At 56.7% G+C, this 15,862-nt stretch overlaps 1 protein-coding gene across 1 annotated transcript; it reads left to right on the forward strand.

Annotated features, from left to right (window-relative positions):
* Window positions 1-795: 795 nt before the first annotated feature.
* TRIM8 (tripartite motif containing 8) lies at window positions 796-14,548 on the forward strand. The gene is made up of 6 exons (XM_025992903.2): window positions 796-1,785; window positions 11,748-11,843; window positions 12,148-12,381; window positions 13,178-13,209; window positions 13,342-13,457; window positions 13,808-14,548. Exons 1-6 carry the CDS (start codon window positions 1,216-1,218, stop codon window positions 14,413-14,415), a joined length of 1,656 nt encoding a protein of 551 aa, XP_025848688.1. The 5' UTR covers window positions 796-1,215; the 3' UTR covers window positions 14,416-14,548.
* Window positions 14,549-15,862: the final 1,314 nt, after the last annotated feature.

Consider the following 15,862-nt stretch of genomic DNA (forward strand, 5'->3'; position numbering starts at 1 on the left):
GCCCGGCCCCGCCGCCGCAGGCTAGCTCCGACCGCAGCCCCGAGCCTCCCAGGCCGGAGCAGAGGCCGAGAAGAAAAGAAAGTGGGGGGGAGGGGGGCCGGGGTGGCGAAGGGGGAGGGCCGGGCCGGGGCGGGGGGGAGGGGAGGGCCGGGAGCCGAGCCTCCTGTTCATTAGCAGTTGAGAGAAATTCCTTTCTAGTTTGATCAATCCTTGTTTTCCCCGGCAGAGCCGAGGCGCCCGCCCAGCGCGGAGACCGAGAGCGGGGTCTCTGCGGCGGGGGCGCCGGGCGCCGGGCCTCGGGCCTCGGGGAAGCGCAGAAGTCGCGGAGCGGGGTCAGGCCGGAGCACCGCCGGGGCTTCTCCCTCCCTTTCTGGTTGGCTTTTTTTTTTTTTTTTTTTTTTTTTCCACTTCTCTCCCTCCCCCTTCCGTTTCTATTTGTGAAGGGAGGAGGAAGGCAGAGGCGGGCTGGTGTCTCTGGCCGGGGACTGGAATTTCATCTGAATGACTGCCCCTGCGCGCACGCAGCGCCCCGGAGTCGGCCCGCCTGCGCCCCGCAGCCCGCGCGCGTTCTCGGCCGGCCAGCCGGGGGGCGCCCGCGCCGCGGCCCGGGAACCGCCAGCCCGCCTCGCCCGCCCGCCGCCGATCTAGCCGCCCTCGGCGCGGCCGCCCCGACTTCCCCGGCCCCTCGGACCCCGGACGAGGCGGGTGAGGTGCGGCGCGGGCGAGCCGGGAGGGAGCCCGGTCGCCGCCGCCGCCGCCGCCGCCGCCGCCGCCGCCGCCGCCGCCGGAGGAAGTGTGCGGCTCCCGGGCTCTGTCCGCTGCGGGGCGCGCCCCAATGTCAGCCGCGAAGCCGGGAGCAGGCCGCGGGCCGCCGCTGGCCTAGCCGCGCGCACGGGGGGGCCCGGCCTCTTATATGGAATTTGGACCCCGGCGCTCCCCTCCAGGGCTGGTGTCCCGGCCGCGGCCCTGGCGCAGTCCGCCGCCTCCCGCTAGGCGCTCGGGAGAAGGAGGAGACGCAGCCGGCTGCGCGCGCGGCAGGAGGACCGAGCCTCTCTCCTCTGGGGGGCAGGCGCGCGGAAGGCGCTGGTGATTGAGCGACTGTCGCGGCTGCCTGGGGCCGGAGCTCGGGGCTCGGTGGGCCTGCAGCTGCACGGGACGGACCCCCAGAGTTGGGCAGTTGGGGAGGCCTGCCCGGGCCCCCCGCCCGCAGCCGCCATGGCGGAGAATTGGAAGAACTGCTTCGAGGAGGAGCTCATTTGCCCCATCTGCCTGCATGTCTTCGTGGAGCCGGTGCAATTGCCGTGCAAACACAACTTCTGCCGGGGCTGCATTGGCGAGGCGTGGGCCAAGGACAGCGGCCTGGTGCGCTGCCCGGAGTGTAACCAGGCCTACAACCAGAAGCCGGGCCTGGAGAAGAACCTGAAGCTCACCAACATCGTGGAGAAGTTCAACGCCCTGCACGTGGAGAAGCCGCCGGCGGCGCTGCACTGCGTGTTCTGCCGCCGCGGCCCCCCGCTGCCCGCGCAGAAGGTCTGCCTGCGCTGCGAGGCGCCCTGCTGCCAGTCCCACGTGCAGACGCACCTGCAGCAGCCCTCCACCGCCCGCGGGCACCTCCTGGTGGAGGCGGACGACGTGCGGGCTTGGAGCTGCCCCCAGCACAACGCCTACCGCCTCTACCACTGTGAGGCCGAGCAGGTGGCCGTGTGCCAGTACTGCTGCTACTACAGCGGTGCGCATCAGGGACACTCGGTGTGCGACGTGGAGATCCGGAGGAATGAGATCCGGGCAAGTACCTTGCACGCGCGCGCGCACGCGCGAACGCACACGCGCACACACACACACACACACACACACTCCCTACCGGGTGGGGACCACCCATCCAGACAGGCCAACTCTTGTGACATCAGGCCAGAGGCCCGCTTCCAAACACTTCTACCCTGAAAGTTTAGGGGCAAGGTCCTGGGAAGAAGGGTCCCCTGCTACTTGATACATTCCTGCACCTGTGCTCATAGGGTCCATCTTTTGAGTCATTTATAGAATTGAGGTGAGGGGTGGAGTTTGGGTGTTGCTTTTCTGTTCTGCGCACAGCTCCCTTCCCCAGCCTTGTTTCTGTAGGCCCTGTGGGAAGTCACCAAGGCAGTGACCCAGGTCCTGCTTCTCCAGCTGCTGTTTATGTAATGAGTGTCCTGGTGCCGCTGCTGTGGCTGACATGATCCATGATGCTGGCATACCAATGAGGAAGTAAACAAAAGCAGCCATGTTAGTTTCAAGCCCTATTGGAAACACACTGTGGGGGGGGTGGGGGTGGAGGGGAGCTTCCGGAGGGAGAACAGAACTCTGGTATCTATCTGGACAAGGCCTGGACAGCCGGAGGCACCGCTGAGCAGTGTCGCAGCCATTCTGATTATTCCCAATAGCCCACTCTTCATGTGTGAGAATCACTGCCCTCTGTGTGCTGATGTATGTTGCCTGCGTCTGCATGAACAAACCTTAAAGTATGTGTCTTCATCACCCTGAGCCCTTTCCTCCCAGCCCAGCCCTCTATCACAGCCCTCCCACATTTGGGGAGGGGAAGTAGAAGACGGAAAAAGAATCCTGTGGGTTTAAGGTTGAGCTGCCTTGCAATCTGGTTTCAGGCAGCTGGCTCCCCTGGGCTGCTGGCTGGGTGATTACAGAACCGCATCCCCTCCCATTGTATACACCCGGCAGCAGCGGCCAATGTCAAAACCGCCTTCCCCCTCAGGCCTCTGAGCCTGGCTTTGGAGCTGGACTGAGGCAATACTTCCGTCCCCTTCAGTGGAGGGGGGCTCCTCCTAGGTCCCTCCCTGGTCCCTTGGCTTTCAGGGTTGAGTCATACCAGAAGGAAGGGGTTGGCCTGAGACTGAGCCATCTCAGAGCCCCAGCTTGAAGCCTGGGTGTGATATCATGGGGGTGAGGTTGGGCTTTGGTCGGACTGGGAGTGTTTAATGGGTGGGGGCCCCTGGAGGCTAGTTGAGGCCAGTGGGGTGCTGGGGTATGAGGAAGCTCTGAATAGGGGACGGTTGTGGACAGAGGCTGTTTCCTGTGGGGGGGGGGGGGACACCAGTCAGAATGAGTCACTGTTTAGCAATTAAAAAACATACACATACAACTAACAAAAGGCAGGGGGGCCGCCACAGGCTGAGGGCAGGGATGACAAATACAATTTGCTGTATAATTAGTTTCTAATCGGATGGGCTAGCTCTGGGTTTTTTGTACCAGGACAGGACCTCTGGTTTCTGAAAGGGAAGTGTAGAGGATGGAGAGAGGGAGGAGCCATTCTCTTCCCTTCCCCTGGAGTTGAGAAGCAGAGGCCTGGGAGAAGCAGATGAGCCCCTGGTGTCCACCTCCAACTCAGGGCAGGCAGAGCCCAGACTTTTCTCAGTATTGGGAAGCTGCTGCTATTAATAAAGATGGAAAGACTAGGGAAGGAGGGGAAGGCGCAGAGGCAGGAGGAAGGAGCGCTGTCCAGTCCTGTGTCCTGGGATTGGCGGCAGAAAGTGACAGGAAGGGAAAGACGGGGATGTGGCTGAAAGGAGCTGGGGAGGGGCAGCAGCCAGGGTGAGGAGTGAACGTGTGCCTGCACCCACGCTTCTGCTCTTAACTGTGTCTGAGTGCTGGGGTGCCTTTCATTTGGGTGGGGAGAAAACATAATTATGTCTGACTCGATAGTAGGAGAGTTTCTTTAGATGGGTGTCTGTGTTTGCAAGTGTCTCTGAGATTGCTTTGCCCTTAAGTGCACCTGTCTCTCATCTGTACAGTTGGGGATTTGGGGCGGGGGGAGGTGGTTTGCCCATGCATGTGGAGTATACTGCAGGGTTCCCACCAGCAGGTCCCTATTCCTGGCTCATGGAAGGAACTGGATGGGAAGGAAGTGCTGAACTTTGTCAGCAGCTGCGTGCGTGCGTGTGTGCGTGTGTGTGTGTGTGTGTGTGTGTGTGTTTTCATGTGTTCATTCTTGTTCCTGGTGTGGACAGGCTCACAAATAGTGGGGTTGCTTCATACCAGATATGTAATTCCATGCGCCTAATTAGCATCTGTGCCCAGCAGCCTGAGTCTTTCCCCCTCCAGGCGCCCCCAGCCCAGGCCTTCCAGGTTTGCTCTGGTGACCCAGGGCCCTGGAGCTGGAAACCCTTCAACAGGCCAGCACCAATCCGTGTGAGCTGGACTTACTGGCTGTGGAGGCAGAGAAGCCTCACCCTCAGGGGAAGGGAAGAGCTGTGGGGAACCTGAATGGAAGAACCCCTCCTGGGGTCAGCTTCCTGCCAAGGGGCAAGGGCCTTTTCCTAGCTCCTTTTTTCCTGGCCTGAGGGCCTCTGTTGTGGCCCTGTTCAATGTGCCTGAACTCTCCATATAGGTACCTGCCTTAAAATACAGCTCTGCTTCTTGTGCTTCTCCTTTGCCCTCCCGGTGGTGTGGGGGGCCTGCTGCTGTGCCCTAGGGGCCCTTATCGCCTACTCACAAGCACCCACATGTGCGCGGGCCAGGAGTCTAGAGCAGGGGCCCAGCAGGAAGGCAACCAGGGCTCCTTTCCAGGCCAGAGGACAGCAGGGAACCTGGAGTCAGGTCTGCAAACCCTGTTGCCCTGCTGTGTCCTTGGGAAGCCAGTGTGTAGGCCACATTGCCCTGAAACCTGGCTGCGCACTGGGTTGACCCCAAAGACCACTCTTTGGGGACTAGCCTAGACCCCAAATATATTCTCCTTTGGGGCCTTGAGAGGCTAAGTTCCCAAAATTGGGATATCCAAGTAGGTTGGAGCCTGGCAGCCGTAGGTGGTAAAACCCTCTTCCAGCCCCCTGGTTTAGGGGCTCATCTGAGCAACAGGGAACTGGGGTAAGTTGGGACCACCTTCAACACAGAAAGAAAACCCAAGATAAGGCCTAGTTATATGGATGAGGGGCTATGCAAGTGTGTGTGTGTGTGTCTGCATGCACCTGTGTGTGTTCAGGTCATAGTTTTGCTCTTGTGTCATTCCCAGGACCTCAGATCAAAGCTGGAAATGTTGCCAGAACCCTTTTTCCTTGCATTCTGGTAGGTTTAGTGTTGAGAGGCGATAATCTCTGGGAAGGGGGGAGGGGATCCCAGGGGAGAGGATCCCACTACTCAGGCCAACTTGGGGTTTGTAGCTGCTAGAGGTAGGGTTATGCTGCTCGCATTGCCCCTGGCTGGAGTGCTCCCCTGGGGACCCTGGACCAGGATCTGTCTCTGGGTGAGCCGTGGGAGTGAGGCCTGCCCGGGCCCAGCTGTCTCAGGCAGCACCAGGCTCCTCTATTCCCTTCTGACCTCTCAGGTGGGGTGGTAGCTGGGGTGTGTGTGAGGTGCCCCTTCCTTGACTATCCTGAGTCTGCAAGGCAGGTAGGCTCCAGGCAGAGAGGAGTCTCAGGCAGAGGCCCAGCCTCCACCCAGGATCCTGCTGACACAGCCAGGCGCCTGTCATGCACGCCCTATTGATTACTCTGCCTCCTGCAGCTCCGGGTGGCCGCGCATCCATGTCTGTCTGCAGGTGTGTGTGCACGCTTGTGTGTAACCAGCGTGTCTGGTTGTGTCTCTTACATGTGACTAATTTTTTGTATCTCCCATGTGTATCTCTGAGAAGGTACCGGGTGAGTGACTGACTTGATCGTGTAGTTGTCTGGCGTGTGGCTGCGGGGCCAGGAAGGCTTGCAAGTGTGTGTCCGTGAGAGAGGAAGGTGACAGGCATGGCCTGCTTGCTGTACACCTGTGATTGGAAGTCGAGTGGGTATGCGTGGCTGTCAGCACCATGTTGCTGGCGTGTGGCTGCCTGCTCAGGCTCTGAGGCTTGTGTGACTTTGTCAACTGGTGGGGGTGTTGCAGAGGGGATGAAAAGATGGAATTCACCCTAAGGTGAGCTTGCTGCCTGTGGCGGGTCCTGGAGGCAGAGGTCCAGGCAGATCCTGCCATGCTGTGTTGGGGGCAGTGTGGGTGGGCAGAGGAAGAAGGTGGACCCAGCTTGGGCCCCTGCCCCGGACTGAGCAGGCAGGCCTGGCTGGCCTCATCCCTGGCTCTGGGAAAGTCTTCCTTCCCGGCTGGCCTGGCATTCAAACCCAGACAAAGGGGGGCTTTCTCTCTCGCCTCTTTGTTCTGCTGCCCCAGAGCGCTGCTCTCTGCATGGCAAAAGCTAATTCCACTCTGCAGCTGGGAAACCTTCTCTGGGGTCTGCCGGGGCTTGTTTCAGAGCTGCCGCTTCTCTCCTTGCCCTGGCTCCTGCCCCACGGCCTCCTCTCTCTGTGTCTCTGGTTGCTTCTGCCCCAGGGATCCACATGGTAGCTCAAGGCAGGGGCCGAGGAGCCTGGAAAGGAGTGTCTAGGTCAGCCAGAAGCTGCTGGGAGACAGGGGAGAGCACTTTGGCCCAGGGAGAGGGAGGCCAGCATACTCCTGAGCCGAGGGTTTCAGTATGTGTGTGTGGGGGGAGGGGGGGGTTGGAAGTGGGGGCGGTTAGGATGGGGTAGCTCTGAGCAGGGGCTACAGCCAGAGCTGGAGCTGGAATGAGAGCTATCTGGGCAGGGGCTTGAGCAGAGAGAGGTGTTCGCAGCCCAGCTCCCTCTTGCCCCCATACCTCTCACCACCACCACCGCCACCACCACAGGAGCTGCTAGATCCAGCCCTGGCCCTGTCTGAAAACCTCGGGCCTGCCTCTGGCCCAGCCCCTGGGGCCCTGTTCCCTCCTGACCTTGCTTCTCTTCAAGGTTGACTTGAGGGTTTTATTATTATTATTTATTAACTTTTATGCAGCCTAGAGTCCCCATGGCCTCACCCGTCTGCCCAGTCCAGTCTGGCGTCAAAAATGCCAGCTGGGCCTAGCCAGTTAGACTCCAGAGGGATGTGAGGCTTTCCTGAGGCAGGAATGTAAGGGGCTCCAGGTGCCCACCCTGCCCCGAGTTGGGAGGGGCATCCAAGAGCAGCTCAAGGCAAAGTCTAAAACATTGGGCGACAGGTAGGAGGAGCAGGATGTTCTGGGGCCTGCTCCTCCTACCTGCCAGGTATGATGAGATGGGAATGGAGTGCCCCCAAGTCTTTTTGATGCTTTTTCCCTCACAGGCCCAGGAGCAGACCACAGAAGGCTTAGGTCCTTAGGGAGGGACAGAAGTGAGCAGGTCCATGGGGCCAGAGGCTGCTGAGTGGAGCAAGGCCTCCTATTGCTCTTCCTCCTTCCTGCCAGAGGCCTGGCCCTTCCAGCAGCGCTAGTCTAGACCATGGTTCCCCCACTCTGCTCCGCTCCTGCACCTGCGCCCTTGAGGTGTGCCATTGTCCGGGTGACTCACTGTGGGCTGGGAGCCCTGTGTGAGGTGCCCCCCACCCCCCACCCTCCCCTGCCGCTCTGTGCTCCCTGCATTAAGAGCCCCATGCTCTGAATAAGCTGGAAAATCTGGTCCTATCTCTCAACTGTGTGTTTTTCCCAGATGGGAAATGGGGCCTCAGCTCTCAGCAGTTCCCTGGACGTTGGGACAGAAAGAGGCTGCCGGTAGTGGGGATGGGTGTCAGCCTCGCTTCTTCTCTCCCATCTTCCAGCTTCTCAGTAACTCGATTCAATCATCTGGTGGAACAGAGGTGGGGGCCAGTATAGAGGCAGTAAGGAGACATTCCCCCCCTCCCCCATTTTCACAGCCCCTAAGGTGACAGTAACTCCCCCACCCCGTGCCTCCCCCAGGTTTTGTCGGTGGCAGGATTAATCATCTGGCTTCAGGGAGGGCAGTTCCTGCAAGGCTGAGCTGGGCAGCACAGGGCCCCCAGGTCCCCCTCCCAGCCTTCCATGCTGGCAACCCTTGGCCAGTTTCCTTCCCATCCCTACCCCCTCCCCTACCTACCCTGCAGCAGACACAGGAGCTCAATGTCCTCAGAGCTGGGGGAGGGGAAGTGAAACTCAGCCACCTGCTGGAGAGTGTGGTCATTGCCTTTGCTAGGCCTGGACTGGGCTCCCAACCCAGAGGACTCTGGTCATGCAAGGCCCCAGAGTAGAAGTACTGCCAGGAAAGGCTCTGAGAAAAGCCTAGAAGAAGAGGGGCAGGGCTAAGCTCCACTCCTAGGCCTGGACAGGAGCTGCCTCCTTTGGCTCTCCCACGAGGAGTCAGCCATGAATTCCTTGAAGGGGTTCCAGGTAGGCGGGAGAGGGTAGAGTCGAACAGACCCCATTCTGATCCTCTGGGGAAACTGGGTGGGGAACCTACCTGGGGCTGTCTCATCTGGGACTCAGCGCCAGGTGTGTCCCTAATCTGCTACTGATGGGTTTGGTCTTGAGAAGTAGCTAGGCAGGGAGACCATGATGATGCGCAGATGTGTGAGTGGGTGGGGTCCTGGGCTTTCAGATATCCTCAGTGCTGAAAGATGAGAGTGGCCTGGAGACACATCTGAAGGGGGGGGGGGGGTGCCCTGTTCTCTGACTGTGGGTAGAAGGCAAAAATTTGAGGGCCAGTTGTTAAGAGGGAGATAAAAAGCCCTAATGTTCCTGAAGGGGTATCGTGACCACCTTGCCTATATGGCAGGCCTCCCCTAATTGTCTAGGGCTTTCAGGAGGCGTAGTCCTCACAGCGTAGGGGACTGGATGCCTGTATATGTGTAGCTGTGTGCATGAGGTGGTCCCAGGGCACGGGTGGCAACACATGCTCCTGTATGTTCTGGGCGGTGCTACGAGGTGCTGCCTACCCTCTTCCTAGAGCCGTAAGCAGTTTCACAGACAGGCAGGCAGGGAGGATGCATGACTGCCCCTCCCTCCCCCCACCCGGCTCTGTTTCCCTACAGGCCCTGACTCTCAGGCTGACAGACCCCTGTGTGTGTTGGACTGGTGTGGGGACTTAGTGGAGGCCAAAGTGCTGGGGGCAGATCAGAATGTCCTGGGGATGGTGCTTAGAGGTTCTGTCCAAGTCGTTGGTCGAGTTGTTGGAGCAGGGGGTTCCCCAGGCTTCTCTAGCTTAGAACCTTTTTTTTTTTTTTTAAGATGTATTTATTTATTCATGAGACATACAGAGAGGAGAGACATATACAGAGAAGAGAGACATAGGCAGAGGGAGAAGCAGACTCCTCCCAGGGAGCCCGATGTGGGACTTGATCCGGGACCCCGGGATCATGCCCCAAGCCGAAGGCAGACACTCAACCGCTGAGCCACTCAGGCATCCCTCCAGCTTGGAATCTGAGAGCCTTATCCCCCTACCTCCTCCTGTCCCCAGGGTCCTGTTTGTTTCCAGGGCAGCCACCAACTCATAATGAGGTCACTGAATTCTCTGGCTGGCCTTGGTTTCTCCAAATGTAAAATGGGTTGGAGCAACAAGGAAGGGATTCGTGGCAATTTGTCTCTAGGAAACCAGCTGGGTCTAGGTGAAGGGTGGGGGTCAAAGGTCAAATTTGAGGGTCATTCTGAGGCCCACACAGAGGAAGAACAAGAACCACTCCATGTTGGTTAGACACTTACTATGAGCTAGGTTCTGCACAATCTTTGCAAACCTTACATTGGGGGCAAAACTGTGGCTGTCTTCAGCCAACCTGTTATGCATCTGTAGGGTGCTGGGGCCTCTCTGTGGCCTGACTGGGAAGGGAGGTAGAAAAACACAGCGGTAACACCTTATTTTCAGCAGCCTTGGAGCTTTGCAAGGAGATCAGACCACCCTTTGCGAGGCAGGCTACAGAATAGTGTTGTCCTGTAGGTCTTTCTGTGATGATGATAATGTTTTGTATCTCTCGTGTCCAGTACATTAGCCACTGGCTCCGTGTACCTATTGAGCACTTGAAACTGAGGCTAGTACCACTAAAGAACTGATGTTTGATTGAATTTATTTTAATTCATGTACATTTAAATAGCCACATGTGACTAATGGCTACCATATTCGACTGTAGAGCTACAGAGGGAAGGCACAATATGACAGCCTGGCTGCATGGCAAGGACAGGGAGGGACTGGTACAAACTTCCAGCACAGGCCATAGAAAGTTTACCTTAAGTTGGGCCTTGAAGGATGGACAGAGGGAGGAAGAAGGCACTGTGGCCTATAGAAAAATGTCAGCAGGGTGCAGGGAGTTCAAATGTGCACAGAGAGCACTGGGGACGGGATAGCAGCCCACCTGGCTGGCCGAGTTAAGTTGTAAGAGAGCCTTTGTTGCCAAAGTATTGGAAAGAGGGAGTCACTGAGGGTTCTTGAGCAGGAAGAAACCATGTTTGAAGAGGCATCTCTGGTGAGAGAGGATGACAGGATGGATGGAACAGCCAGGGTGGGCCGGGCTGGGAGAGGAGGGGTTGTGGAGATGGGAGATAAAGGGCTGAGCATGGTTCAGCACCTTCCAGTAAACTGGCCTCGGGGTCTTAGGAGAGCTGGGGTCTCCCTCCCACCGGGGTCCAGCTAAGAGTCTGAGGGAGCTAGCAAGGGCTTTAAATTTTTTTTTTAATTTTTATTTATTTATGATAGTCACAGAGAGAGAGAGAGAGAGGCAGAGACACAGGCAGAGGGAGAAGCAGGCTCCAGGCACCGGGAGCCCGACGTGGGACTCGATCCCGGGTCTCCAGGATCGCGCCCCGGGCCAAAGGCAGGCGCCAAACCCCTGCGCCACCCAAGGATCCCTAGCAAGGGCTTTAGAAGCCTAGCCCTCGGGATCCCTGGGTGGCACAGAGGTTTGGCGCCCACCTTTGGCCCGGGGCGCGATCCTGGAGACCCGGGATCGAATCCCACGTCGGGCTCCCGGTGCATGGAGCCTGTTTCTCCCTCTGCCTATGTCTCTGCCTCTCTCTCTCTCTGTGTGTGTGACTATCATAAATAAATGAAAAAAAAAAAAAAAAAATTAGAGGCCTAGCTCTCAGCGTCAAGAATAAAAGAAGGGTTAGCTGCCCTTCATGCCCCTGGGTCCCGAGTGCAGGTAAGGCAAGTAGAAGGTGAGATCTGTGGACTAGACCAGAAGGCCTGTATGACCTTGGAAGGTGTCCCTCTGCATCTTAGGGTACTCATCTCTAAGAAGGAGCTCCCCAGAGAGAGGTGGTATGACTTGTATAAGAATAGACCCTACTGGGGCGCCTGGATGGCTCAGATGGTTGGGCGTCTGCCTTCAGCTCAGTTTATGATCTCCAGGTCCTGGGGTGGAGCCCTATGTCTTTGGGCTCCCAGCTCAGCAGGGAGACTGCTTCTCCTTCTCCATCGCCCCTCCCCCTGCTTGTGCCTGTGTGTGTGTGTGTGTGTGTGTGTGTGTGTGTGTGTGTGTGTGTTTGTGCGCGCGCTCTCTCTCTCTCTCACTCTCTCTTCTCAAATGAATAAATAAAAATCTTAAAAAAAAAAAATAGACCCTACTGCCAGATCGCCTAGGTTTGTATCCCAGCTCTGACATTCACTAGCTGTGTGACTTTGGATGAATTGCTTAATCTCTCTGGTTTCCTCTTCTCTGAATTGAGGATAATAATAGTACTTAACTCATAGCATTACTGGGATGATTAGATAAGTGTATACTGGAAAAGCACTTAGAACAGGGGCTGGCCTGGCCCTGCCCTCAGAAAGCTCATGGTTTAGATATGTGTGGGAAGCTATTCCAGGGCTTTCTGTTCCTGGGAATGGGCTGGCCAGACAGCTGTCACCAGGCCCCTGGAATTGGGGGGAGGGGGGCGCCAGAAAGGATTAGAAGGCAGAAATGTAGGCCATCTGAGTCAAAGAATCTATGGGATGGGAAGGATGGAGCTCACCCATCCTTGGTAAGGGGTAGAGCTGCAGCCCCCTCTGACACCCCTTCCCCACCTGTCCCTGCAGAAGATGCTGATGAAGCAACAGGACCGTCTGGAGGAGCGAGAGCAGGATATTGAAGACCAGCTGTACAAACTTGAGTCAGACAAGCGCTTGGTGGAGGTAGCTAAGCCCAAGGCCACGGTATGGGGGGAGGTTTGGGTGCAGGGCCTGGTTCCTTATTTGGGCTAGGGTCTGTTCTGCGGTCAACTCCGGGCCAGAACTCCTTGGTCAGTTATTCAGTGAACTGTCAGTGGTGGAGCAGGGAATTAGCAGCCCTTGCCCTCAGGAGCCTTGGGCAGCCGGGGGGGGGGGGGTGGGGGGGGAGGTCTCAGACTCCACCATTCGGGACCAGGAGACAGGCAGGAGCGGCAGCCAGAGGCCCCCAGCGCCCACCGGCTGCCCACCCTCACCCCTGTGGCTACAGGAGAAGGTGAGCCAGCTGAAGGAGGAGGTGCGGCTGCAGTATGAAAAGCTGCACCAGCTGCTGGATGAGGACCTGCGGCAGACGGTGGAGGTCCTGGACAAGGCCCAGGCCAAGTTCTGCAGCGAGAACGCAGCGCAGGCGCTGCACCTCGGGGAGCGCATGCAGGAGGCCAAGAAGCTGCTGGGCTCCCTGCAGCTGCTCTTCGACAAGACGGAGGACGTCAGCTTCATGAAGGTGGGCGCAGCCAGGCTACCCGTGAGGGCACCTGGGGTCTTTCCTAGGCTGTGGAGTCCAACAGCCCTTGCTCCCCGACGAATCTCCCCAGCGGTGTGCTCACAGGTCTTGGAGGCAGCCTGTGTGGATTCAGAACCCTCCCACCCCACTCTTTCTCACTGTGTGAACTTGGGGGCCGGTCCTCGATGTTCCCCAGCTTAAGTTCCCCTCACTTATAAGATTGGGTTCGTAATACAGAGCCACTGTCCTTTCTCCACAATTCCAAATGTTAAAAGTCTCTGAAAACTAGTAGGAACCATTCTGACCGGTCATTTAAAAGAACAAATTGGCCTGAACTCATCTTGGCAGTTTATCGTTTTTATTTACCTTGCTTGATGCAAGTCTTCAAACATTTTGCTGCAGGAACACTGATGTATTGGGTGATGGCATCCTACTGGGAATAATATGTAATATATAGTACAAGCAGCTTATTCCCCTTCTAAAATCCAACAGATTCCTAATTCGAAAACACATCTGGCCCTAAGGATTTCGGATAAAGGACTGAGCATCTCCAACACCTTCCACCTAGGGTCGTTGTGTAGAGAATGATGGATGTATAGAAAGCACTTACAGTGTTTGTCACATAGTAACTGCTCAATAAATGTTAGCTATTCTTATCTTCTAGAGATGGAGATGCTCCCTCACCTCCCCCCACACTTTGGCTGGAATCAGATGGTCACCCCTGCTTGGGGAGAGGGAGGAGGGGCAGCTCTCCCATGTTGCCTTTCCCACTGACTAATCCTTTTCTCTCCCCCAGAACACCAAGTCTGTGAAAATCCTAATGGACAGGTGAGCAGATGACCACTGGCCCCCAGGGGGACATCTGGGGGAGGGTAGGGAGGGCCAGGCCCACTGGGGGGAGGTAGGGCAGGCTCACCGGTGATACCTCCTCACAGCAGATGCCCCGTCCACTGCCCCCAGGACCCAGACCTGCACGGGCAGCAGCCTTTCTCCCCCTAAGATCGGCCACCTGAACTCCAAGCTCTTCCTGAATGAGGTGGCCAAGAAGGAGAAGCAGCTGCGGAAGATGCTAGAAGGTGAGGGTGGTATCCTCAATGGAAAGGAGAGAGCCCTTTGGGCAAGGAAAAATGCCAGAGCCTTCTCTCTGAGAGGCAGCATGGCCTAGTCAGATAGTCTTTTCTTTATATTCTGGCTTTGCCACTTCTAGCTTTGGACCTTGGGAAAAGCTGTATCACCTCCCTAGACGTTAGTTTCTTCAGCTGTAAAATGGGAATAATAATAGTATCTACCTACTAATGGCATAGGCAGCATCAACCAAGATAGTGCATGATATAAGAACTTAGTCCTACAGATAGAAAGTGGGGAGAGGAGGCCTGGGTTGCTTGGGATGGGAGCTGTGGCGACTTTTGTCCCGAACTCTCCACAGGCCCCTTCAGCACACCGGTGCCCTTCCTGCAGAGCGTCCCCCTGTATCCTTGTGGCGTGAGCAGCTCTGGGGCGGAGAAGCGCAAGCACTCAACGGCCTTCCCGGAGGCCAGTTTCCTAGAGACGTCGTCAGGCCCCGTGGGCAGCCAATATGGGGCAGCAGGCACAGCCAGCAGCGAGGGCCAGTCAGGGCAGCCCCTGGGGCCCTGCAGCTCCACGCAGCACTTGGTGGCCCTGCCGGGCGGCGCCCAACCAGTGCACTCAAGTCCTGTGTTCCCCCCATCACAGTATCCCAATGGCTCTGCCACCCAGCAGCCCATGCTCCCCCAGTATGGCGGCCGCAAGATTCTCGTCTGTTCTGTGGACAACTGTTACTGTTCTTCCGTGGCCAACCATGGTGGCCACCAGCCCTACCCCCGCTCCGGCCACTTTCCCTGGACAGTGCCCTCGCAGGAGTACTCACACCCGCTCCCGCCCACACCCTCCGTCCCCCAGTCCCTTCCTGGCCTGGCGGTCAGAGACTGGCTCGACGCCTCCCAGCAGCCTGGTCACCAGGATTTCTACAGGGTGTATGGGCAGCCATCCACCAAACACTACGTGACGAGCTAACGCCACGCAGGCAGTGGGGCGCTGGGGAATCTTCCCCTGCACCCTCAGTGGCTCGGGAATTATGCATCCAGAGACCTGTCCTTCCACTTCCTGTCTCCCCTCCCTCCCTTCTTCATCTCCCCCAAGTCTTTTCCTTTTGGATTTTGTTTTGTTTGGGGCTTTTTTTTTTTTTTTTTTTTTTTTTTTATATGAATCTCCTGGACACAGAGGCGACAGTGAGAGCTGGCCTGGCCTGGGCTACAGGTGGCCCTGGAGTTGGGAAAGCATCTACTTCAAAGCATTGAGCTCTCTCTCTGTCCTTTTTTCTTCCACTCCTTCTCCTTCCCACCTCCATGGCTGGAAGAAGCCTCAGCTTCCCCAAAGCCTTGGGGGGGAATCTAACCCTCTGACCCAGCCCTGGGAGGAAGGACCAGTGGTGCCCACCCCCTGGCCTATTTCTCTCGTTTTTCTTTTGGGCAGTTTGATCACTGACTGAGTAAGAAATGACCTGTAGATTGTGGGTTGGTTTTTTTTTGTTTGTTTTTTGTTTTTTAATTTTTTTTTAAACCAAGAATGATTTTTCCTGCTTCCTTCTTCTCAACATCCTCCCAGATGGAGTTCAAAGGCCACTTCTCAAGCAGCTTTTGGCACCTTCAGCCTCAGAGTGGAATCTTAAAGACAGGAACCCCATGTCCAGGAAAGGGGAAAAGGAACTTTGCCAATGATAGTGACCACAGCAAAAGCAAATAATAATAATATTAATAATAATAAAGAGAAATAAAAGAAATAATAAAATAAAAAAAAAACAAAACATAGCACAGCCCTTGTTGAGGTGAGTGGGGGAGGAGGGGCTGCCCCAAGTTGGGTCCTTGCCTGGATTTTGACACAGCAACTTCCTGTAGTGAGCACTTTGTATGAATCGTGGACTTCCTGTTCTCAAGGCGCAGGTATTTATTCTGTAATCTCTCTAGAGCACACACCGAAATCCAACCTTCTAATAAACATAATGGCGCAGTCCCACTCCCTGCCTCGCCTCTTCCCCTCCCTCTCCCAGGCCAAGGGTCTCCAGGTGTTGGTACAAGAAAGGCCACTGAGGGATGGGAAGCCCTTGCCTTCTTTGCCTTGGCTCTGTGCTCGGCCTAGACTGTTCCAGGCCTGTGAATGTCAGTTCATCAGTTTGTCAACTCCATCTACCCTCAGCCTGGGGTTCGTTTGGCAAATATTTGCTGAGCGAGGGCCTCCCAGGCCCAGCCCCCTGCTTCAGAGGTCCTGGCATCTCTTTGAGGTTCTGCCGGCATGTTCTTAGCTAGGACAGACAAAGGAAGAAATACCTTTCTATGAGTCTTGCAAAATTACCTCCTTCAGTCCACAAATATTTATTGAGCACATGCTAAGTGCCAGGTACTGTGCGGGGCCATGGGTATAAACAAAGCAGTCCTTCTTTTTGTAACTTAGGGACCTTGGCCCC

This window comes from Vulpes vulpes, chromosome 15 (genome assembly GCF_048418805.1).
Source record: "Vulpes vulpes isolate BD-2025 chromosome 15, VulVul3, whole genome shotgun sequence".
In the NCBI taxonomy this organism is placed as follows: domain Eukaryota; kingdom Metazoa; phylum Chordata; class Mammalia; order Carnivora; family Canidae; genus Vulpes; species Vulpes vulpes.